The sequence below is a fragment of the Chlorocebus sabaeus genome, chromosome 6 (genome assembly GCF_047675955.1).
Source record: "Chlorocebus sabaeus isolate Y175 chromosome 6, mChlSab1.0.hap1, whole genome shotgun sequence".
Classification (NCBI taxonomy): domain Eukaryota; kingdom Metazoa; phylum Chordata; class Mammalia; order Primates; family Cercopithecidae; genus Chlorocebus; species Chlorocebus sabaeus.
Window position 1 is genome coordinate 53,398,060 of NC_132909.1, and position 24,912 is coordinate 53,422,971.

Below are 24,912 nucleotides of genomic sequence, written 5' to 3' on the forward strand. Positions count from 1 at the left end.
AGGCTGACCTCAGACAAGTACACCTCAACTTTCTTGCCTCAGATTCCCCATATGCAAAACAGAGATGCTGACAGTACCTGTCACCTTGAGCTTTTGTGAAAACTAATATATCTCTAAGTCAAGAAGATAAAAACAAAGAGTTGAAATATAATGTGAAAGATCGGTGTAACCGGATGAAAAAACTGATATCCCACAATTAAAAATATACATATTCCACCCACACGTTTAGGTACTAGTTATACAACTCACCAATGGGCCAGGTGTGGTGGCTCATGCCTGTAATCCCAGCACTTTGGGAGGCCGAGGTGGGAGGATCACGAGGTCAAGAGATCGAGACCATCCTGGCCAACATGGTGAAACCCTGTCTCTACTAAAAATACAAAAACTAGCTGGGTGTGGTGGCATGTGCCTGTAGTCCTAGCTACTCGAGAGCCTGAGGCAGGAGAATCACTTGAAGGCAACATAGGGAGACCCCCATCTCAAAACAAATAAATTTAAAAGAAAAACAATGAAATAGCCATAGCAGCTTAAACCAATAATCAGTTTTATTTTTTCTGATGTGAGAGAAGTCCAGAAGTCCAGGGCTGGTGCAGACACTCAAAGAAGCCACAGGGAAGGCCAGGGTCACTGTGAGCTTTCTGCAGTCACTTCCTTAGACTGTGGCTTTCATCCGCACGGTCGTAAGGTGGATCTTCCAATACTAGGTACTGGATCTCTTTGCAAGGTGAAAAGTAGGGGGTAAAGCAAAGAACAAAACATACGGGGAGGAATTCAGGTTTAAGAATGACCCCTGTTCAAGAGCTTTCTCAGAAGCCCACGTGGGGACATCTGCTGATCTGTCAGTGGCCAGGGCTGTGGGACATGGATGGTACCAGCTGCAAGAAAACCTGTAAGAGATTTTTTTAAATTTAGATTAGCACACTTTACTAATCTGACAGAACCTGGATTCTCTTGATAATGGAAAAAGATAAGAGTGGATACCAGGGAAGCCACTAGAAGTATCTGTCTTGGCTGGACAGCAGGCTGCAAACCTGCCACCACTTCATGGAGGCATCGTGCTCTGGTCGCAATCCGTGTGCATCAGGTACCGGTAACAAACCGGTACTGAGAAGTAGCCCCATGTCACACAGATCTAAATATGCCATTGGTCAAGGGCGTTGTCCAAAGGGAAATTAGGACGTTATCAAGGATGAAGCTATAGTAAAAATACTACATACAAACCTTTCTTGATGAGGCTTAAGGGTTATTTAGAGGAGTGTAACCTTAAAAATAAAGACGAAAAATTTATGAGCGGGACTCCGTGTTCATGATGAAAGAGTAAGTGCAATCCCGTATTCACCGGAAAATCTCGTTGGGGCTTCTCTCCCAGTGAGAATGTTCCCAAGCACAAGTGAGGGGACCATGGCTGGAATCATTTCCACACAGGAATTATCAGCGCTAATTGTGTTTTTTAAGTTTTGTAAAAGAAATTTCTCCTAGCGTAAGTGCTCACAAGATTCATAAAAACAGAGGGGTTGCTGCAGGCAGTAACTGAGGAATGACTGCATGATTATTTTCAAGCTCAGCAACAGTGACTTTGGGGGCACGAATTCTTCGTTGTGGGGGGCTCCTGTGCACTGGAGGGGACTTAGCAGCATCCTGGTGTCTTCTTACTACAAGTCAGGAGTGTCTTCCCCCAGTTCTAACCACCAAAAATGTCTCTAGACATTGCCAAATGACGCCTGGACAGCCAAATCGCCGCCCGGCTGAGAACCCATGCTGTAGACCAAGGGTCGGCCAAGTTTTTCTGGAAAGGGGCAGATGACAGGAAGTATTTCAGACTTCACTGGCCACAAATGTTCTCTATCAAACATTCTTCCTTCTTAAAGGTGGAACCACTATTGTTAGCTGGCAAACCATACAAGACAGGCAGCTGGCTGTGGTTTGCCGCCCGTTCATGACCTTCCCACGTTCCTTACTTGACTGATTTCTCTCTTCAGTGTGATTTCTGTCATGAGGACTCCAGTGAGACTAGGAAGGGTTTCCCCAGCCACTGCATTTACAGAGATGCTCCCTCGTGTGCTTATTATTACTCATGGACCCAGAAGGCTAGAAGTGGTCCGAAGTCATTTTGACATTAAATGCCAAGCTGGGATTTTGACATTAAATGCCAAGCTGCCATTAAGTCCTCCTGTGTTTGTTAAGAGCCGAATGTACCCTGAAGGCTTCTCCTTGCTACAGACGTACATTTTCACCCCCAGCGTGAGTTCTCACAAACCTCTTATGGGATGAGAACGCCTCGTCTTCCCACAGTTTTTACAGGAATTGGACTTCTCCCAAGTTCCGTGGATTCTTTTGCACCCAGTAAGGTGCGAGCTCACAGAGGCTTCCTCTTGCACCCACGAGGTCTGTTTCCGGTCTGAGTCATCCTGTGTCTTTAAAGCAGGCGCGCTCACTGGAGCCTTTTCCACACAGACGACACAAAGAGCTTCTCTCCCCGGTGAGTCTTCACGTGGCTCCTGAGGGATGAGTGGTCGCTGAAGGCTTTCCCGCAGACAAGGCATTCGTAGGGCTTCTCCCCAGTGTGGATCCTCCTGTGCACGTTCAGGTTGGAGCCTATGCTGAAGGCCTTCCCACAGTGATCGCATTCGTACGGTTTCTCCCCCGTGTGGCTTCGCATGTGCGTCTTCAGCGTTGACTGGTTCCTGAAGGCCTTGCCACACTGCCTACACTCAACGCGTTTCTTTACCAGGTGAATGCTCATGTGCCTCCGCCGGGATAAATAGTCACCGAAGACTTTCCCGCAGGCGGCGCATTCGTAGCGTCTCTCTTGCGTGTGTATCTTCCTGTGTGCCGTGAGGTTTGAACTCGCGCTGAAGGCTTTCCCGCAGAGATCGCACCCGTATGGTTTCTCTCCAGTGTGAGAGTTCATGTGAGTCTTAAGGATGGACTGGTTTCGGAAGGTCTTCCCGCACTGCCGACATTCCACGGGTTTCTTGACGATGTGAGTTCTCATGTGTTTCCTCCGGGACACGAGGTCGCCAAAGGATTTCCCGCATTCTTTACATTCGTAGGTCTTCTCCACCATGTGGTTCTTCTTGTGCAAATTAAAGTTTGACTTCCAGCGGAAGGCTTTGCCGCACTGCGTGCACGCGTAGGGCTTCTCCCCCGTGTGATTCCGCACGTGCTCTTTGAGGTGGGAGGGATGCTGGAAAGCCTTCCCACAGTCGTGACACTCGTAGGGCCTCTCTCCGGTGTGGGTTCTCTTGTGTGCAATGAGGTGGCAGCTCCGGCCGTACGCCTTCCCGCACTGATCGCACTTGTAAGGCCTCTCGCCAGTGTGGACTCTCATGTGGATTTTCAGGGCCGAGAGGGTCCGGAATGCATTTCCACACTGACTGCAGTCAAAGGGCTTCTCTTTGAGGTGAGTTCTTGCGTGGCTCCTAAGGGCTGAAGGGTCGTTGAAGGCTTTCCCGCAGTCGCTGCACTCGTAAGGCTTCTCCCCCGTGTGGATTCTCCTGTGCCGTGTGAGGGACGCGCTCGTGGTGAAGGCTTTTTGGCACTGATGACATTCGTGCATTTTTCTCCCGTCGTACATGCTCACGTGCTGAGTGAGGTGCGGCCTGCCCTTGAACGCTACCCCGTAGTCGCGGCGGTGATAGGGCCTCTTGCCAGCATGCCTTCCCATTGGCTGAGTGAGATGAGGGCCCATGCCGAAGACTTCCAACAAGTGAGCGTATTCGGTGGACTTCTCTGCAAGACCGGCTCTTTCCTGTTGGTTAAGACATGAGTGTTAAGGCAATTCTCATATTCATTATAACCCTAAGCGTCATCCCCACATACACTGCTATGAACAGATAGAAGCGCATTACTATGACTAGAGCTGTCACCATCTGCCGGGCAGACATGTTGTCCCTACCCCGTTTGAGCTCCATCAAAGACAACAGGTGAATGCCAGGCCACAAGGCGCCACGTATGTTACTTTTTGTTTTGTTTTTTGTTTGTTTGTTTGTTTTGAGACGGAGTCTCGCTCTGTCGCCCAGGCTGGAGTGCAGTGGCACAATCTTGGCTCACTGCAGCTCCGCCTCCCGGGTTCACGCCATTCTCCTGCCTCCTGAGTATCTGGGACTACAGGCGCCCACCACCGCGCCCAGCTAATTTTTTGTATTGTTAGTGGAGACGGGGTTTCACTGTGTTAGCCAGGATGGTCTCACTCTCCTGACCTCGTGATCCACCCGCCTCAGCCTCCCAAAGTGCTGGGATTACAGGTGTGAGCCACCGCGCCAGGCCCACGTATGTTACTTTTTCAAAGCTTTTGGCGCATGGCATTTCTTCACTGTTTAAGATTGAATTGACCCTGGGTGCGGTGGCGCCAGCCTGGCATCCCAGCACTTTGGGAGGCTAAGGCAGGTGGACCACCTGGGGTCAGGAGTTCAAGACCAGCCTGGGTAACATGGTGAAACCCCATCTCTACTAAAAATACAAAAATTAGCCAGGCATGGTGGTGCGCACCTGTAATCCCAGCTACTGGGGAGGGTGGCACAGGAAAATCACTGGAGCCTGAAAGGTAGAGATTGCAGTGAGCTGAGATGGTGCCACTGCACTCCAGCCTGGGTGACAAGAGCAAGACTCTGTCTCAAAAAACAAACAAACAAAAAAAAACACACTGAATTGAGGCTGGGTGTGGTGGCTCAAGTCTATAATCCCAGCACTTTGGGAGACCAACGCAGGTAGATCGCTTGAGGCCAGGAGTTCAAGACCAGCCTGGGCAACATGGTGAAATCCTATCTCTGCGAAAGATAGAAAAATTAGCCAAGTGTGGTGGCACACACCTATAGTCCCAGCTGCTCAGGAGGCTGAGGTGGGAGGATGGCTTGAGCCTGGGGGGCAGAGGTTGCAGTGAGCCAAGATGGTGCCACTGTACTCCAGCCTGGGCAACAAGAGCGAGACTCTGCCCCCCAAAAAATAAATAAACACCACCAAAACTGAATTGATATGTAAGTGTACAACATAAATATAAAATAAAACAAAAACTGCATTAAGCCCCAACACTCAATATCTGAGACATAGCTACAAAAATCTTTGCTCAGAGGCACTTTAGGTGAAGTAGTCTGTTAGGTTTAGGGTTGTCCCAAACTTGGTAATACCCAATGTCTCTGAAACACAGTTTCCTCTGAGGACAGCTGCTTGCCCTGGTGTTTGAACTGCTTTTCTAACCTAGGCTGCCCCAGTCTCCTCAGATGTGGAAGGAAGATCCAGAATGATCCCAAGGAAATCTTACCATTGTCACACCACTGGGCGTTTCCTTCCCAAAAATATCTTCCATAAGAAGTGACCACTTGGTTTTAGATGGAGTCTCCCAATCTGAAACAAATTGGAAAAGTATTAATTTGTTGGAAAAGGAAAATGGTGGGATGACGGTACAATGACACGTGGATTTCTTGGCAGATCCTAGGGCTATGTAAGGAAAAGTGATGTAAAAGCAATTGTTAAAAAATCTGGTCATGTGAGATACTTGGCAATGCCAGGGGTAGAAATTTAAGTCAATTCAGGCCTGGCGCGATGGCTCAGGCCTGGCGCGATGGCTCATGCCTGTAATCCCAGAACTTTGGGAGGATGAGGCGGGTGGATCACCTGAGGTCAGATTTTCGAGACCAGCCTGGCCAACGTGGTGAAACCCCATCTCTACTAATAATACTAAAATTAGCTGGGTGTGGTGGCGTCATGCCTGTAGTCCCAGCTACTCTGGAGGCTGAGGCAGGAGAATCACTTGAACCTAGGAGGCAGAGGTTGCAGTGAGCTGAGATCACACCACTGCACTCCAGCCTGGCAACAGAGTGAGACTCTGTCTCAAAAAAAAAAAAAAAAAAAAAAGAAATTTAAGGCAATTCTGATATATGTTGATAATGACAGAAAGAAGATGATCAGGAACATCAAATATGAAAGAATGGGACAAAGAGCCCAATAATGGGAATGTGAAAGTCAAAGATGAAGGAGTGTGTGGACCAAAAGATTTGTCAGAGAATGGATGGGCAAAAAGAGGGAAAGAACATCTCTCAGTTTCCCTGGATGACACTCTCTAACCTACCTCCCTCCACCCCAGTCACTGAATAGAGGTAGAGTCACAGCACCGCTGTTCGCCTGGGGCTCGCTCACCTGCACAAGCGCCCTGGTGAGTGCCCCTCTCCTCTGTCCTCGGCTCCTCCTCCTGCTCCAAGTGTGAGATGAGGCTGGGTTTGCCGACCTGATACCCTACACTCACGGGAAAGACACAGGTTGAGGGAGGGCCGTGCAGAGGACAACCAGTTCCATTAGCCTGGGCTCAACACTTGGGTCTTCAGTGTTCTGAGGGTGGACAAGTCTGACTTAGGAGCAGCAAAGTGGTGGTGCCAAAATTTCTAAGGGATACAGTAAAAGTTTTTGATTGATAGAAAACAAAACCGCAGGCTAGGCATAGTGGCTCGTGCCTGTAGCCAGGAGTTCAAGATCAGTCTGGGCAACACAGTGAGACTCCTTCATCACCAAAAATAAATTAAAAAAAAAAAAAAAGAAATAGGAAATAAGATCACAAATACCCACACACTGATCCTCTAAAAGAGTGGGGATTTCATATCTCAGAAGCCCGTGCCCAAGCTCAGACACGCACTGAGAACCCCCAAGGTCCCTGCGATGGACAGGCCTCAATACCCAGGAGAGGCCCCATGAGCATGGGTGCTGGGGCTGCTTGTTCACGGCTGTGTTCTGAACCCCTGCATAGTTCCTGGGTCACAGAACATACTCAAACAAAAACATCTAATTCATGAATGAATAAGTGGAGAAATGGCACTGGCCTTACCCAGTGAAGTGAGGTTGCTGTAGTTCTCCAGCATTACATCTTTGTACAGTTTTCTCTGAGAAGAATCCAGCAAGGGCCACTCCTTCTCGGTAAAGTCCACGGCGACATCTTGGAAAGTCACCGATTCCTGAAACGCCACACGAACTTGGGGTCAGCAAGGAACACAAACTTGGGGTCAGCCTAATGGTGTTCATGGTAAGATGGCTGAGGCTGAAGACCAGGCATAAGAGACCCAACACAGGATTTCCAGATGGCCTGCTACGGGGCTCAACATTTCCTCCAGGCGACAGTCCTCAGACATCCTCTCTCCCCGATGAGGCCGTCTTATCCTGTCCCATCGCTTCAAATGCAACCCTGACAAGGGACTCTTCTCCCTCCGCTTATAACCCACTCTGAGAGCTTTTCGCTTTATTTCCCTGTCTCTGGGGTTAAGCATGGGCCTGAGCATTTCGCAAGCATGAGGGAGACAGGTGCTACATAAATCACTTCCCCTGACTTCCCCAACACCAAGACAGCCCCACTATTCCTTGGCTCTCTCTTGGGCCCCGTTCTGGCATCCATTGCCTGAGATGAAGCTCTGAAAGAATTCCAGCATGCACTGGTGGGGTGCTTTAGGAAGTGCCTCTCCTGCTCTAGGGACCCAGAGATCTTAGTGCACCTGAGAACCAACACTGGGCGTGTGAGGCTCCAGACCACTGCACGCAAACAGGTCCAAATTCTGGGGACAGGAACGGTCTTTTGAAGAAAGAGAAAATTCTGACTCCTGGAGACAGGTGGAGTCCTGGGTGGACGTGGCTGGAGGAGAAAAGAGGGTTCATGAGAATCAGAGCCCGCCCTGCCTCATAATACAACACTTGCAAACCAGGAAACTGCTCCACACTGACTCTGAGTGTTCACATCCTCAGTCCTCTCTCTCTCTCTTCCTCCCCCCACCTCTCTTGCACACATCAGTTTCATAACAAGTCAGAGCAGCCCTGTTCCACCAAAAACAGAAAGAGGGTGGTGGGCTACGTACTCCCAAGAAGTGACACAGTCCCAGCCCAGGAGTGAAGAAAGAGGCAAGCTCTGAGAGCTAGTTGTGACCTTGCTGAAGTTGATCAAAATAATAAATGGGATAACGCAGGGTTACCCATTACCTGCATCCTCGTCACGCATCAATGACACAGACACTCCCCTGCCCCCAGACCCACCAAGACCCTCAGCAGACACAGTCACTGGGGCGGTTGCTGGGGCTCTGTTCCCACCCCTTTTCTACTCGCCCATCCTCTCCCAGAAGCCCTCTATGGTGCACGTATCTTGCACCCCATCAAGTGGCAGGGGCCTCTTACGCTCACTTTCTCAGGGCATGCACTGACCCAAGAACTTACCAAATGTGGGGGACAGAGCTGCCATCCTCAGAGAATGGCGGTCAATTTGCCTGAGCAGGGCACCGGGACAACCAGGAAGCTACTTTCTTGCTCTCATGTGACTCTCCAAGCTGGCATCTGTAGCAAATGAAAGAACACCGGGAGTAGTCAAAGGCTATCTGTCTCTCCTGCTCACTGAAGAAAACTCCCAGTTTTGTTTTTTGGCATTTCCTCTTTTGAGCAGCAAGAGCTGCCTGATCCTGGACTTTTATCTTACTTAGGTAAACTCTCCCAGCAATGTGGTGGGGGGACAGCCCCCGATCTGCTGTAAGTGAGTTCAGAATTACTCTTCCTAAGTGATTTGCCACCAGGCACGACTCTGTGAAACCCCCTCGCTCGTTAAACACTCTGGTCCTAGACTTCTGCTCTTCCTTTACCTTCAAGGCCTGCGATCATTTAGGACGGCTCTATCCATGAAGATGGTCCACCCAGGACCAACCATGAGTTCCAAACTCCAATGCCCTTTGCAACCACATTCCACACCAATATATACATCCTTGGGCCACGGCCTGGACGGCATTATCACTAGAGTCAGCCTCACCTCACAGGCAATGGTTTGGAAATCTGCATTCTGGGCAAAGTCTCCCATGCAACCTTCTTTTCACATCAACTCTCTCGCTTCAGAGATTCACGGCCACCTATGCTTCTGCCAATTTGCTCCCTAATGGCCACCTCCTCCACTCACTGAATCTGAATTTAAAAGTCTTTTGAGATGAATCAGACACTTACAAATTCATACAGAACATTTTCAGTGAGCTATGATCATGTACTCCAGCCTGGGCAATAGAGTGAGATTCCGTCTCTAAAAACAGAAAAAATAAAAAGAAAAAATAAAAACAAAAAAAAGAAAAAAGAAAAATGAACAGTGAACAGTGAACCACAGATTGGGAAAAAATATCTGCAATGCATAAACCTGAAAAAGAATTCATGTTCAGATTAAAGAACTCTACACAGGAGTGCAAAAGGTTTATTGGAAAAAATAAAAAGAACTCCTTCAAAACAGCAAGAAAAAAAGAACATTGACCCAACAAAAGGGGCAAACGACTTTAATTAATAAACAGACATTTCACAAAACCAGTAAGAATCACATCCAAGGGTGCTGAACCTCACAGTAATTAGAGAAATGCAAATTAAAACTAGAGCGGCCAAAATAAAAAAGACAACCAATACTAAATGCTGCTGAGTTTGGGACACACTGGCAACTCTCATATCCCGATGGTGGGACTGTGAAATAGTTCAACTGCTTTGGAAAACACTTTGGCAGTTTTTTTTTCTTCTTCTGAGACGGAGTCTTGCTCAGTCGCCCAGGCTGGAGTGCAGTGGTGTGATCTCGGCTCACTGCAAGCTCTGCCTGCCGGGTTCATACCATTCTCCTGCCTCAGCCTCCTGAGTAGCTGGGACTACAGGTGCCCGCCACCACGCCCAACTAATTTTTTTTTGTATTTTTAGTAGAGACGGGATTTCACCGTGTTAGCCAGGATGGTCTCGATCTCCTGACCTTGTGATCCACCCACCTCAGCCTCCCAAAGTGCTGGGATTACAGGTGTAGCCACCGCGCCCGGCCCACTTTGGCAGTTTTTAACAAGCACACCATCTGTCTGACCCACCAATTCTGTTCCTAGATATTTAAATAAGAGAAATTTCAAACAATTTATATCCACAAAGACTCATACAAAAATGTCTGTGTTAGTCTGATTCCTAACAGCCAAACACTGTAAACAATCTAAACATCTATCAACCAGATAATGGAAATACAAATTGCAATATGTTTACAGAATGGAATACTGCTCAGCAATAAAAAGAAACTATGCAGACACACTACATGGAGAAATCCCTACAATGCTAGTCCAAAGAAGCTGGACACACAAGAAATGCTCTGACTGCAATAATATGATGTCCATGATGGCAAAACATATTTAAGTTGATAGAATTGAAAAAACAAAACAAAAAAAAAGATTGCTTCATTGGAGGATCACAAGACAGGGACAGACTGAAAGAAGCAAAGGGAACTTTCTAGGGTGATAAAATGTTATTTATTTTCAGATATACAGTGTACACAATTGTCAAAAATCCAAACTGATCACCTAAGACCAGTGCATTTTCTTGAACATATATTAAACTCTGCTAAAAAAAAAAAAAAAAAAAAAAAAAAAAGACGCTTTCTTACCTTCTTGCTTCTAGTTATTTCAATATTCTTCTCACAACTGATCTATGACCTCCTCCTTTCCTTCTATGACAGACAAACAGATGTCTGCCCTCCCTTCTTGAGGCAATTCTTTCAAATCTGCTCCAGGCCCATCCCCTTCTCTGGACCCTCTCACTACCTGGCTCTCCTTTACTTTCAGCCTCATTTCTCTCCTGCTAGACAATTTCCCATGCATGGACATGTGCTCAGGTCTATCCTATCTTGAAACCAATGCCTGCCCTGACTCCCCTTAGCACCCCCTTCCAAGCAAAAACTTAAGAGCAGTTTATATTCACCATCTCCCAATTCAGTACACCCAGTATCCACTACCATCATCCCCATCCTCACAGAAAATACAATTTACTCCTGTGTCAGTGAATCCAGTAAATGCACTTCAGTCTTAGATTCTCACCAAAATTTGGTGTCTATTTTCTTTAAGAATAATTCTCTATTCTCGGCTCCTCTACAACTGTCTCCTGGTTCTTTCCCTGCTTCTCTGGATCATCTGACCAGAGGTCCTCTTTCACCACGAAAGGCTGATTCCACTCAAGAGCCACCATTCCTCCACATGCCTCATGCTTTGCCCAGGCAATCACACCCACTCATTTAACCTGAATCCCCATCTCTAACACTTAAGTTCCAGCAGGAACTCGAGATCGTATTCCCTTTGCCTAGGAAAAGCCACCAGTAAGACATCTCATACAAAAACCAGTTCCAGTCAGGTGCAGTGGCTCCCGCCTGTAATCCCAGCACTCTGGGAGGCCGAGGTGGGTGGATCACCTGAGGTCAAGAGTTGGAGACCAGTCTGACCAACATAGAGAAACCCCGTCTCTACTAAAAATGCAAAAAATTAGTTGGGCATGGTGGTGCATGACTGTAACCCCAGCTACTTGGGAGGCTGGGGCAAGAGAATCATTTGAAACAGGGAGGTGGAGGTTGAGGTGAGTAGAGATCACACCACTACACTCTAGCCTGGGCAACAAAGTGAGACTCCGTCTCAAAAAAAAAACAAAAACAAAAACAAACAAACAAAAACCAACAACAAAAAAAACACAAACAAAAAAAACTACCTTGATACATTAAAACTAGGGAAAGCAAAAGTAAAGACATAAAGATTAAAGCAGAGATAAATGAAATAGAGAACAGAAGGAGAATTAATGAAAACAAAAGTTGGTTCTTTCAAAAAGATCAACAGAAGTGACAAAACTACAGCTAGAATTACTAACAAAAAAAGATGCAAGTAACTAAAATCATCAGTGGAAGTGGGACATTACTACCGACCTTACAGAAATTGAAAGGGTTGTAAGAGAATGCCATGAACAATTATGCACCAACACATTAGATTATCTACACTAGCAGTGTGCACTTTATTTCCATTATTATTACATTGTAATATATGGTAAAATAATTATACAACTCACCATAATGTAGAATCAGTGAAAGCCCTGAGTGTGTTTTCCTGAAACTAGATGGTCCCATCTGGAGGTGATGGGAGACACTGACAGATCATCAGGCATTAGATTTTCATAAGCAGTGTGCAATCTAGATCCCTCACACGTGCAGTACACAATAGGGTTTGCACTCCTATGAGAATCTAATGCTGCTGCCAATCTGACAGGAGGTGGAGTTCAGGTGGTAATGTGAGCGATGGGGAGCTGCTGCAAATACAGATGAAGCTTCACACTCACCTGCCCTCCGTTCCCCTCCTGCTGAAGGGCCTGGTTCTTAAAAGGCCAGGGACTGGTACCCGTCTGTGGCCCAGGGCTTGGGGACCACTGCTCTAGATGTATCAAATTCCTTGAAACATACCCAAACAAGCTCTAGAAGAAAAAGAAAATTGACAGACCTATAACAAGAGACTGAGTCAGTCATCAAAAGCCATTAAATAAAAAGTCCAGGACCACTAGGCGCGGTGGCTCACACCTGTAATCCTGGCATTTTGGGAGGCTGAGATGGGCAGATCACCTGAGGTCTGGAGTTCGAGACCAGCTGGGCCAACATGGTGAAACTCCGTCTCTACTAAAAATACAAAAATTAGCTGGGCATGGTGCCAGGCGCCTGTAATCCCAGCTACTCAGGAGGCTGAGGCAGAAGAATCACTTGAACCTGGGAGGTGGAGGTTGCAGTGTGCCGAGATCACACCATTGTACTCCAGCCTGGGGGACAAGAACAAGACTTCTCTCAGAAAAAAAAAAAAAAACAAAAAAAAAAAACCAAAAAAACACAAAACTCCAGGACCAAGTGGCTTCACTGGCAAACCCTACCAAACATTTAGAATTAACGTCAAGGACATTATCAAGAAAGTGAATGAGACACAGAATGGTAGAAAATATTTGGAAATCATGTATGTGATAGGGATTTAATACCATTATAAACTCAACAACAAAGACAATTCAATAAAAAAGTGTGCAGGGGACTGGAACAGAACAGACATTTCTTCAAATATATACAAATGAACTGTAAACACATGAAAAGACGATTAACAGCATCAGTCATTAAGGAAATAACATCAAAACCACAATAAATTGGCGAGGTATGGTGGCCCACACCTCGGGAGGGGATTTAATTTGCTTTGTATGAACCTGTCTCCTCTGTGTGGTTTCCACTGCGACTCGCATAACTGCACTGAGGTAAGGAACGTGACGCTGCTACTTTAACATCTGACTCAGGTCAATAATCAATATCTCCACTTTGAAACATTACCAGGGTTATAACAATCTTTCTCGACATCAATGAATACTTCTGCTATTGGAATTGTTTTAGATACTCAGAAACTTTCAAAACAATAATATATGAAGTGTGTTTTAATGTATAAACTCTGCCTTGGGGATTCATTATTCAACACCAAATTTGATCTTGGGCCAACTCGAAGATGCATGACGTTTTCGTTCTTTTTACAAAGCCCTTTCCCAGTCATTGTGCCTTTAGGTTCCAACATTGAATCACTGCTGAGGAGGGGGAGAGAGGGTGACAGAGGCTTAGTCACTGAGGCACAGTATCTCCATCCTCACCTCCCATTCATTCATTCATGCTCAACTAACAAGCTTCTGCAGGTCCCATTCCACCTCTCCCCACCAACATTAATGCCAATTCTACAGATAACAACATGTGTAGTGTTTACGGTGTACAAGGTACGAGACATTCTCCTGAGTCTTTCCAGGGCCATTCCTATTTAATCCTCGCAACCTCCCAGAATTATTCTCAAGTACCCAGAGAATAAGGCACCAAGGGACCGAGTCACTTGGTTAAGGTCATAGGTGGAAGTTGTGAACCCGGCAGATGCGACTGCAGAGCCACATCTTGTTGCGTCTCAAAATGATCTATGTCACCTATACAGTCCCCTGTGTGGGAACCCCTGACAGCACATCTTGACCGTTCCTCTGCCTGACCTCCTGACACACGACCGTGCTCACTATGAATCTATCTCCCTCTTCCTGGGAATGCCACTGCTCTTGCAGCTGTGGGTCCCAGGCTGTCCTCACATCTCCGGTTGCTCTTTTGAAGACTCTGGCTTGAGATCCCTCCTCTGCCTAGCCCCTAAAGGTCAGCGTTCCCCTGGGCCCCTTCTCCCCGATCTCCCACGGGTCCATATTGTGAAATACCCCCCAATCTTTGGGGGTGCTGACACCAAGGTTCTGATTGCACTTCTGTGAAGGTCTACTTGTCCCTGAGGCCTCAGGTGACTCCCCTTTGATGCAAGCCCACAGTTCTGCCCCTTCCCCTCCAAGAGTGGGTTCATCAAAACTCAGTTTTCTCGGCTGGGTGCAGTGGCTCATGCCTGTAATCCCAGCACTTTGGGAGGCTGAGGCAGGCGAATCACCTGAGGTCAGGAATTCGAGGCCAGCCTGTCCAGCATGGCAAAACCCCGTCTCTATTAAAAATACAAAACTTAGCTGGGCATGGTGGTGGGTGCCTGTAATCCCAGCTACTCGGGAGGCTAAGGCAGGAGAATCGCATGAACCCAGGAGGCAGAGGCTGCAGTGAACTGAGATCGCGCCATTGCACTCCAGCCTGGGTGACAGAGTGAGACTCTGTCTCAAAACAAAACAAAACAAAAAACTCAGTTTTCTCAACTGGAAACTGAAGACTTCAATATAGGGCTATGTATGGAACTCTATAGGCTCAGTAAACAAACATTCACTCTAAAATGCCATCATCATTACAATAAAATGACCACTGATGATTTCACAATTACTTAACAGAATTGTTCATTTACAGTGGGTGCCACTCTCCGCTCCCTGACACCTGCCCCACCCAGAATGACTCAGAGTGAGTGGCAGCCAGGTGGCTACTTAGTATCCCTACTGCAACGGTCAACAGGACCCCACACTAAACACCTACAACTGTGCTGTCGCCAGCCTCCCCACATTGATGGCAGCTCCAGCCTCCCAGGGGCTCAAGTCAAAAGCCTTGCGCGTCATCACCTTTGACTCTCCTCTTTCTTTTCTGTACTCCACATCTGCATTGCCAGCAAATCCTGCCAGCTTTATCTTTAAAACTTAATCCAAAAATCTGGTTGCTTCTCACCACCTACACTGCTACTGCCTTGGCATAAGGCATTGCTTCCCTTCTAGAACATTCCAGCCACTTCCTAACTGGTCTCCTGGCTGCTGTCCCTGACTTCCCTTAGCTTCCATGGCAGCCATAACTTTATGGGTAAAATGTAGATCACATCGCTCCTCTGTTCAAGATCCTCTGACGGTGTCCCATCTCACTCAGACCAAGGGCCCAGATCCCTGCCGCCTCACTCACAACTCCCTCTGCCACCGGACCCCCACCCAAGCCACGCAAGCCTCACTGCTGTGCATCAGTGCACAGCCATTCCCCCGCCCGCCAGCCATGCTCCCACCTGAGGGTCTTTGCACCTGCTGCTTCACTGCTTGAAATGTTTCCCGCACATTCTCCGTGTGCCGGGCCCCCTCCCATCCTTCAGATCTTTATTCAACTTTCCCTGTCCTGATCTGGCATTCACTGACCACTCTTTTCTTTTTTAAGAGATGGAGTCTCGCTCTGTCGCCCAGGCTGGAGTGCAGTGGTGCGATCTCAGCTCACTGCAACCTGCACCTCCTGGGTTCAAGTGATTCTCCTGCCTTAGCCTCCCAAGTAGCTGGGACTACAGGTGCACCCCACTGTGTCTGGCTAATTTTTATACTTTTAGTAGAGACAGGGTTTCACCGTCTTGGCCAGGCTGGTCCTGAACTGACCTCAGCTGATCTGCCCACCTTGACCACTCTTTAAAATGCAAACCCCTGCTTCTTTCAATCCCAGTTCTCCACTCCTTTTCCTTTTCCCCAAAGCACTAATCTCCAAGTAATATTCTGTGTAAGAAAGATTAGGCTCTATTTTTTACTGCAAAAACAGACAAGCCCAAATCTCAAGGACTCAATACAATGGAAAGTTTATGCCTTGCTCATGTCACTTGTTCAACCCAGGCTGGTGTCAAAAGTTTTCCTGCTGCTCAAGGATGCCACTTGTCTCTGAACCAACTGACACCCTTAGCCATCTTGGTCACACATGATGAGCAGGAAGCTGGACAACTATGCATTCTGTCGTCTATATTTTGACCCTGAAGCACTCGCAGCCCACTGGCCAGAATTAGTCACATGCCCCTGCCAGCTCCAAGGATCCTGGGAAATGTAGGACAGCACACAGAACACTGGGTAAGCATTATTATCTCTCTGCTGTCTCCTCCATGCACACTACGTAGTTTACTTGTTTTGATTTCCTGGGTGCCCCACTAAAAAATACATTCCAGGTAAGCAGGGACTTTTTACTTTGCTGATATTTTGTTCACCATTCCAGTGCCTGATATAAATAAGACAATAAGTAGGGAATGAAAGAATGAATGGATGATGAGCAAGCTGATCTACATTTGCCTTCATACTGAGACAGCCACCCAGGGGATGCCACCTTGGGAGGACCATAAAGGAGGGGCCTATGGAATGTAGGGGGTCTGGGATCTCCTCAGAAGGTCCTGTGAAATTAAACAGTAACCCAGGTACTAGGACACAGTCCCATGGCTTTGCCCAACACCCTGGGGCCAACATCCACCACCATCCTCCAGGAGGGACAAGGTGCCCAGAGGGCTGGAGCTTAGAGAGTGCACCCACATCAATTAAAAGTCTGTGGAACCTTGTTGATATTTTGCAATGATGCAAACCAGAGCTCAGAGTGGAGCTTCTGGCCAATTTCTCACCTGAGTGATTCTATCACTTTCAGGGGTTGTCAGTGCTGGGTGATGGTGTATTAGTCCATTCTTGCACTGCGATAAAAGAAATACTTGAGACTGGGTAATTTATAGGAAAAGAGGTTTAATTGGCTTACAGTTCTACAGGCTCTACAGGAAGCATAGTGGTATCTGCTTCTGGGGAGGTCTCGGGAAGCTTCCAATCATAGAAAGCAAAAGGGAAGCAGGAAAGGCACATGGTGAAGCAGGAGCAAGAGAGCAAGGGGCGGGGGCGGGAAGGTGCCACACACTTTTAAATGACTGGATCTCAGGAGAACTCATTCACTATCATGAGCACAGTATCAAGGGGGATGGTGCCAAACCATTCATGAGAAATCCGCCCCCATAATCCAATTGCCTCCCACCAGGCCCCACCTCCAACATTGGGAATTACATTTCCATATGAGATGTGGGCGGGGATACACATCCAAACTGTATCGGAGTCTCAAAGAACTGGTGGCCCTGAATACAAAGGAAGCAGGAAGATTTCAGCATCTAGGCGACCCCAGCAGGATGTGGAGCAGGGAGTCTAGAACAGCTGTAGGATCCATGAACTGAGAGAGACGTTGTGCCCCGTTTCTACATGATAAGTGAAACAAAACCAGGATCATCAGAATGCTGTCACCATGGATAAGTTAGAACGGACAGGTTAATTTTTCAGAGCTGTTGGGGTTGCTTAATTTCTCCTTTGATTTTCTTTACAGCATGGTGAAAGCAGTTCTATTTTTCTATTTCTACACATCTTACTCTATTCTCATTGGCATCTGTTTTTCTCAGCAGAGCCAGGACTGGGATGAGGCAACCAAGGCTGCTAGACAAGTGTGGTATTTAAGGAGGCATTTCCAGTGTCAGACAAACACCACGTTGGCTCAGAGCGAGTGGCTCCCTAGCTCTGCACTCACAAACCTCACCCTTGCTCCAGCCCTGCTCCTCCGTTTTAGAAGATCTGCCTCCTCCATCAACTTTGTGGTCCAAAACAAACATTGCCCAAAACTGTTCCATTATGAGCTCTCTCGTGACCATAATTCTCCCAATATTTGATTTTATCCCCATATTCAACTTAATCCCAGTATCCCAGGATATTCAGAATTTGCAGATGTAAATATTGTAGAGAGAATAATTCTTCTGTTACTTTTACTGACTGGTATTTCTGCCCTTGCTAGAACTATTTCTACCACTGTTATTCACGTAAATATAGGCCCAACAGAGTGGCTCATGCCTGTAATCTCAGCACTTTGGGAGGCTGAGGCGGGCAGATCATTTGAAGTCAGGAGTTCAAGACCGGCCTGGCCAACATGGTGAAACTCCGTTTCTACTAAAAATACAAAAAAATTAGCCAGGCATGGTGGCACACGCCTGTAGTCCCAGTTACTTGGGAGGCTGAGGTGGGAGGATCACTTGAACCTTACAGGTGGAGGTTACAGTGAGCCAAGATCATGCCACTGCATTTCCAGCCTGGGTGACAGAAATGAGACTCTATCTTAAAAAAAATATATATATATATTATATATATATAATATATATAATACAGAATACATAATATATATAAAATATATATATAATATATGTAGAGAGAGAGATTGAGAGAGAAGGCAACAAAGGTTGTGAGAACATCATATGCCATTTTCTTGGTCCAGAAATGCATTACATTAGTAAATCAACATACCCTCCTTTCAACCAGCTAGATGAGATGTCCCAGGGGTGGGGAGCAGGGTAGGAATTCTGTTTCCAACAAGCAACCTAGGAGCCCCAATTAAACTTTCTATGCATAACTATTTCAAATGCAACACAAAGTACAGACAGATGATATGTTTCAAATTCATGTGCTGGCAAGAAATTAACATTCAGAAAATTAAAAATTTATGATTTCTAAAGGGCAATTACAATTGCTAAAATAAAAGCAAAATGGAAACCTACAACAAAAGCCCTAAGTAAATAGCTTTTAGTTTACACACAGACAATAATAATAATAATAATAATGATAATAATAATAATAATAATAATAATAATTTGTTTCTTAAATATTGGCTGCTGCATAAGCGTCCCCTGGAGCACTTTAAGTAACTCTGACACCCAAATCATATCTCAGTTCAATTAAGTAAGTCTCTTTGGGGGTAGGCTGATGTATTAGTACTTTAGCAAACTCTACACGAAATTTTTACGAAAGCTGAAGTTTAAAAGCTAGTTGTAGCAATAAATGCAAGGGAAGCAAAAAAAAAGAGTTGAGGAACACAAACACAGCTAAGAACCATGCGGGGGCAGAAGATAAAGAACTGAACCATTTCTAAGTGGAGTTACAGATGACAGAGAAGGAGCCTAGGCAATTACTGAAAAATATAGTGGCTGTAGATTTTTCATTTTGGAAGGAAAATATAAACAGATTGAAGAGAGATAAAATCTTAGGCACAATGAACCAGATAATGGTAAAAAGAATATCTTAACAGCAGCCAGAGGAAAAAAAGGTAAGTTACCTTTTAAGCAATAATTCTCAAACTTTAAGTTACATCAGAGTCACCTGGAGGTCTTCTTAAAACACTGTAAATATCTATTAGGAAACAAAGCAAGCCTGGGCATGATGGCTCACACCTGTAATCCCAGCACGCTGGGAGGCCAAGGCAGGTGGATCACTTGCACGCAGCAGTTCAAGACCAGCCTGGGCAATGTAGCAAGACCCTATCTCAAAACAAAACAAAACAAAAAACTCCACTTCTAGGCCCCATCCCCAGGTTTCTGATTCAGAAGATCTGGGGTGTAGGGTCAATGAGTATGTATTTCCTTTTTTTTTTTTTTTTGAGACGGAGTCTTGCTCTGTCACCCAGGCTAGAGTGCAGTGGTGCAATCTCGGCTCACTGCAACCTCCACCTCCCAGGTTCATGCCATTCTTCTGCCTCAGCCTCCTGAGTAACTGGGACTACAGGCACCCGCCACCATGCCCGGCTAATTTTTTGTATTTTTAGTAGAGACAGGGTTTCACCATGTTAGCCAGGATGGTCTCAATCTCCTGACCTCAGGATCCGCCTGCCTCAGCCTCCCAAAGTGCTGGGATTACAGGTGTGAGCCACCGCGCCCAGCCTATGAGTATGTATTTCTAACAAGTTCCCAGGTGATGCTGATGCTGCTGGTAAGGAGACTACCCCCCAAGAAACACTGCTTGGCCAACATGGTGAAACCCTGTCTTTACTAAAAATACAAAAATTAGCTGGGTGTGGTGGCATGTACCTGTAATACCAGTGACTTGGTAGGCTGAGGCAGGAGCATTGCTGGAACCCAAGAGGCAGAGGTTGCAGTGAGACAAGATCATGCCATTGCGCTCCAGCCTGGGCAATAAGAGCGAGACTCGTCTTGTGGGCCAGGGGGAAGAAAAAGAAACATTAGACTGACAGCTGACTTCTCATCATTAACAGTGGAAGCCAGAAGATTATGGAACATCTTCATAGTTCTGAAATAAAATATAAAATTCTATTACCACCAAAAATGTCCACTGAGAAAGAAGGAAAAACACTGAGAAAGAGGAAAAGAGGTGTTTTCTGAGCACCAAAAAACAAAGTTCCTGTGGGCTTGCGACCCACAGAAAAGAGACATCATAAAGACATATGTCAGGGAGAAGGAAGTAATTAAAGAATGAAAGCAAAGAGTGGAAGAATTACACCAAAATGTGCAAGAACCAAGTAAAGTACTCAAAGTGACAAAAGTGTGAGTATAATGTAACAAGAAATGATGGCATGCAATAGCAATAATAATTTCTTCTGAGGTTTAAAAAAAGAACTCAATATGTGAGACTATGATATATCAATAAAAAAAGAAAGAAAATGCATAAGAAAACCATGTAAATCAGGAGAGTAACATATATGCAAATCTAGATTTAATGAACAAGCATGGTTAAGAACTGTTTAGAACAACCACTGAAACAATAGAGTAAATAAATTCAAAATGTGCAGAAAATAAAAAAGGAGAATGACAAAAATACACAAAAGAAGCTAGAGAAAAGAAAAAATAGAAGACAAATGTAAAATACAGAAGATGTTAATGGAATAAATGCTTTAACTAAAATACTAATATTCACAGAATAGATTAATCCAATTATATGCTATGTACAAGAGACATCTAAAATATAAGAATACAATAAGAGCCGGGTGCGGTGGCTCACGCCTGTAATCCCAGTGCTTTGGGAGGCCAAGGCAGGTGGATCACCTGAGGTCAGGAGTTTGAGACCAGCCTGACCAATGTGATGAAACCCCATCTCTACTGAAAATACAAAGATCAGCTGGGCGTGGTGCCATGTGCCTGTAATTCCAGCTACTCGGGAGGCTGAGACAGGAGAATCACTTGAACCCAGGAGGTGGAGGTTGCAATAAGCTGAGATCATGCCATTGCACTCCAGCCTGGGCAACAAGAGCGAAACTCCATCTCAAAAAAGAAGAAGAAGAAAAAAAGAACATAATAAGAATGGAAATAAATGGATATACGGCAAGTAAAAAAAACAAACAAAACTAGTTTGAATGTTAGTATCAGACAGAATAGATTAAGGCAAAAGGGCTCATAGAGATAAATGAAGTATTACATAATAAAAAGTTATAAATCCAGAAACAGGTGTATGTATGTGTGTGTGTGTACAAAACACAGCCTCAAAAAAATGAAAACACAAAAATTAAAAAAAAAAAGGGGGACAGAACTCTAAGGAGAAATGGATGAAGCCACCACCAGGGCTCTCACAAATCCAGTTCAAGCAGGCAATTCAATAAGTACATGAAGATTGAACATGATGAAACAGCATTTCCTAACTATAAAATCCAACCACTCATGGGGCCATGTTTGTCTCAGAAAATGCTTGACCAGAGAGCAATGCAGATGGCAAACAATGACCAAAAGATAACCAGAAAAAAAGTCACAGAAATGAAAAGTAAAAGAAAAAATTCTAAATCCACATGCCAAAGAAGCCATATTTCATATTTAGAATTAAAATACAATAAAGTATGATACTGCAATTCTTTGAGATGTGACAGGCATTCAACATAAGAAATTGGAAAGAAACATCCCAAAAAGGAAGAAAATGATAACAATCAGAAAGTTATAAAATAGAAAACATATATATCATAAAGTGGTTCAATCAAGTCAGAAGTTCTTTAAGAAGGAAACTGACAACATTCTGATGGAATTTATTTTCGTAAAAAGCAACATATAATTATTACAAATAAAAAGTGGATAACATTACAAATGTAGCAAGCAGTAAAAATATGAGTATGTTATGAACAACTTTGACTATACAATGTAAACCTTAGATGGAATAAATAAGTTGCTAAAGAAATTTTACTCATCATAACAACACAAAAAACCTGAATGCCCCGCAACCCTTAAAAGAATAGAAACAATAGCTTTAAAACTTTCCACCAAGAAAATCCAGACCCAAATGGTTTTTCCAGGTACCACTCCCGTTCTAAGGAACAAATGATTCTATTCTTATGCAAAACATTCCAGAGTTTAGAAAACAGAACACTTCTCATCCCATTTTATGAGGTTGGCATAAATCTGAAACAGAAAAGGAAAATTTCACTCAAGCATAGATCCAAAAACACCAAAGTATTAGCAAACTGAAGCCAAAAGTAACAAATAGTAACAAGTCCTTTCCAAATTATTTACCAATACGAATTCAATGTCACAAGAGAAAATCAATTGGTTTAATTTGCCACACTATAGGATAAAAAACAAAATTATATTATTCACTCATTCATTCATGACAGCAGGGCTGAGTGCCATCATTCAAGGTACTAGAAATGTATCAATAAACAGATACAAAAGTATCAATACAGATTTTGTATCAAACAGGTGCAAAATGTATCAACAAACATCAATAAACAGATACATAATGGCAAACACAAGAAAAACTCAAGTAGGAAAAGAGGGGAGCTTCCTTTACCTAATAAAAACTCTTAGAAAGAAAAGCCTTCGCAGACACAAATGACAATTCCCTTTTAGATCAGAAAAAAAAACAGGCCTGCCTAGAGTGCCATCCAGACTCCAGTCAATGATAATGAAGTCCCCAGCCAGTTCAGCAAAAAAAAAAAAAAAAAAAAAAAAGACAACTTATCTTCTGTATAAGTATTTATATTTTCGTTTTGAATTGTACAGTTTCCTTGTCAATGAAGAACATCCAACAAACTACACAAAAGTTATTTTCTGAGCACCAAAAAACAAAGTTCTTAAGAATAAATAACAAAAACAACCTAAATCCTTTTTGCAGGTACTTATAAAACTTTACTGAGCCGGACATGGTGGCTCTCTCCTGTAATACAGCACTTTGGGAGGCCGAGGCGGGTGGATCACCTGAGATTAGGAGATCGAGACCAGCCTGACCAACAGGTTGAAACCCCATCTCTACTAAAAATACAAAAATTAGCTGGGCGTGGTGGCGGGCGCCTGTAATCCCAGCTACTCGGGAGGCTGAGGCAGGAGAACCGCTTGAACCTGGGAGACAGAGGTTGCAGTGAGCCGAGATTGTCATTGCACTCCAGTCTGGGCTACAAGGGTGAGACTCCGTCTCAAACAGAAAGAAAAAAAAAAAAAAAAAAAAACAAAAAACAAAAAACAAACTTTATTGAAAGGCATGTAAATTAATGACGTAAATCAATTAACTGCAACTCAATGGCATAAAAATGACAATATTATCAAAGTTCAAATATAGATTCACCACAACTTGAAAACAAAGGTCCAGTATATGGGAATTTGGTGAACTGACTAGAATTTAAGCCATGACACTCCTGAAAAAGAATGACTAGGTGTAAGTACTTCATCTACAAGATATTTAGAAATCTCCAAATTACAAAGTTGTGCTTGCATCAATATGGAAAAACATTGTTTCCAAAAATACTGAAGCGCCTGAGTTCATTCACAAATAATTACCAAAATTAGGAAATATATTTTCTGGAAAAGATGTATAAGCAGTCAAATCCACGGAGAAAGTATTGGTGGGAGATGAGGATGCAGTTTAGAAGAGGCACACAGCTTTCTGAGATTTAATAATCTCTTTCTTGGCCTGGTTTGTAGATTGGCTTTACTGTTGGCCTTTTAAGTGTGTGTAAGTGTGTGTGTGTGTGTGTGTGTAATCATACTTTTTGTGCATGTATGTCCTATTTTCCAGTGTTAAAATATTTGCACAGAAAAGGACACACCACAAAATAAGACGGTAAAATTCAATGGAGAATATTAATAATCACGATAAGTATAACTGGACTAACTCTCAAGTTAATTAACAAAATGTTGAACTGAATAGTAAATCTACGAATAGGCTATTTGCAGGAGAGTCCACTAAAATTAAAATAAATAAAAAAGTGCAACCGGAAGGACTTAAAAATACAAAAGGTACTCAAGGTAAGTGCTAAAAAGAACACCTGTGTACTGTCATTCACGAGATAAAATCGACTACAGCGCAGAAAGAAGGTGATTTCTCCTCGCGATGTCCAAATCCTGACGCCCCCCAATCTTCTGAACTGCCCCCAAACTCTTGAACTCACTTTAGCCGGGCTTTTCCGCCCCCACCACAGAGACTCAGGGCTTTTCAGGATCAGGTGACCAATGCCTGTCTCATCACTAGCTGCAGTGGTCCAATTTCATCTTTCGCGTCCCCAGCGTTTCATATCGTTGATCGCGAGATCCAAACGCACCCCTCGTCTGGCTGCCGAGCTCCTTAGCCCCCGACCCTCGTACCCCCTTAGTCCTCACCGCCAGATAGGCCTCCCGTGACCCCAGGAACTGAGGGAGAAAAAGGCTAAGGAAAGCAGGGCTTACACGACTGGGAGTAGGATCGGGGGAGCGGAGGTGACGGAAGCTGCCGCCGATGCGAAGAGAAGTTCATACGGCAGGTCCAGTCTGGCGCGGGGACGCGAGAGGTCCCCAACAGGCCGAAATAATTCGCCGCGGACCCCTCCTTGGCCCATGTGTCTCGGGGCAATCGACTACACAGAGTAATGGCTTCCGCTTCACTGCCGCCTTCCAACTCTCGCGGGACTTCATTGGCTGCGTCTAACACGGAAGCAGGGGCGGAGAGGATGCTGGGAATTGTAGTTCCGAAGCTTGGATTGGCATGGCAATCGTACCCGGGTGGAATCTGACGGTCCAGCATATTTCTCCAATTTCTACTCAAGACTCAAATTCTCAGCCACAACCCACAGCATTCTGTAGCCATCATAGTGGTAAAGGTTGAATCAGGCACGAATTGTCATCTACATGACACAACTGGGGGATATTTGCATGATGAGCAGAATATTTGCATTGCCTTAAATGTCTC

The 24,912-nt window shown here is 44.9% G+C and overlaps 1 protein-coding gene across 2 annotated transcripts; it reads right to left on the minus strand.

The window, feature by feature from the left end:
* Positions 1–522: 522 nt before the first annotated feature.
* ZNF317 (zinc finger protein 317) lies at positions 523–24,614 on the minus strand. 2 transcript variants are annotated; one of them, XM_007995149.3, is made up of 7 exons: positions 24,414–24,614; positions 8,182–8,298; positions 7,473–7,609; positions 6,815–6,941; positions 6,136–6,231; positions 5,261–5,343; positions 523–3,751 (listed from the first exon to the last, which is right to left on the minus strand). In XM_007995149.3, the coding sequence occupies exons 2-7, from the start codon at positions 8,204–8,206 to the stop codon at positions 2,432–2,434; spliced, it is 1,788 nt and encodes a 595-aa protein (XP_007993340.2). In that variant the 5' UTR covers positions 8,207–8,298; positions 24,414–24,614; the 3' UTR covers positions 523–2,431. The 2 variants fall into 2 exon arrangements, with proteins under 2 accessions (XP_007993340.2, XP_037848405.2); XM_037992477.2 differs by lacking the exon at positions 6,136–6,231.
* Positions 24,615–24,912: the final 298 nt, after the last annotated feature.

What these genes read in the sequence shown, in the direction of transcription:
- ZNF317 (XM_007995149.3), bottom strand. Translation starts at nt 8,206, where the DNA reads ATGGCAGCTCTGTCCCCCACATTTG. An exon ending in AGCTCTGTCCCCCACATTTG is followed by an intron (nt 7,610 to 8,181) that starts GTAAGTTCTTGG and finishes TTTCTCCTCCAG; the next exon opens with CCACGTCCACCCAGGACTCC. An exon ending in CAGCAACCTCACTTCACTGG is followed by an intron (nt 6,232 to 6,814) that starts GTAAGGCCAGTG and finishes CCGTGAGTGTAG; the next exon opens with GGTATCAGGTCGGCAAACCC.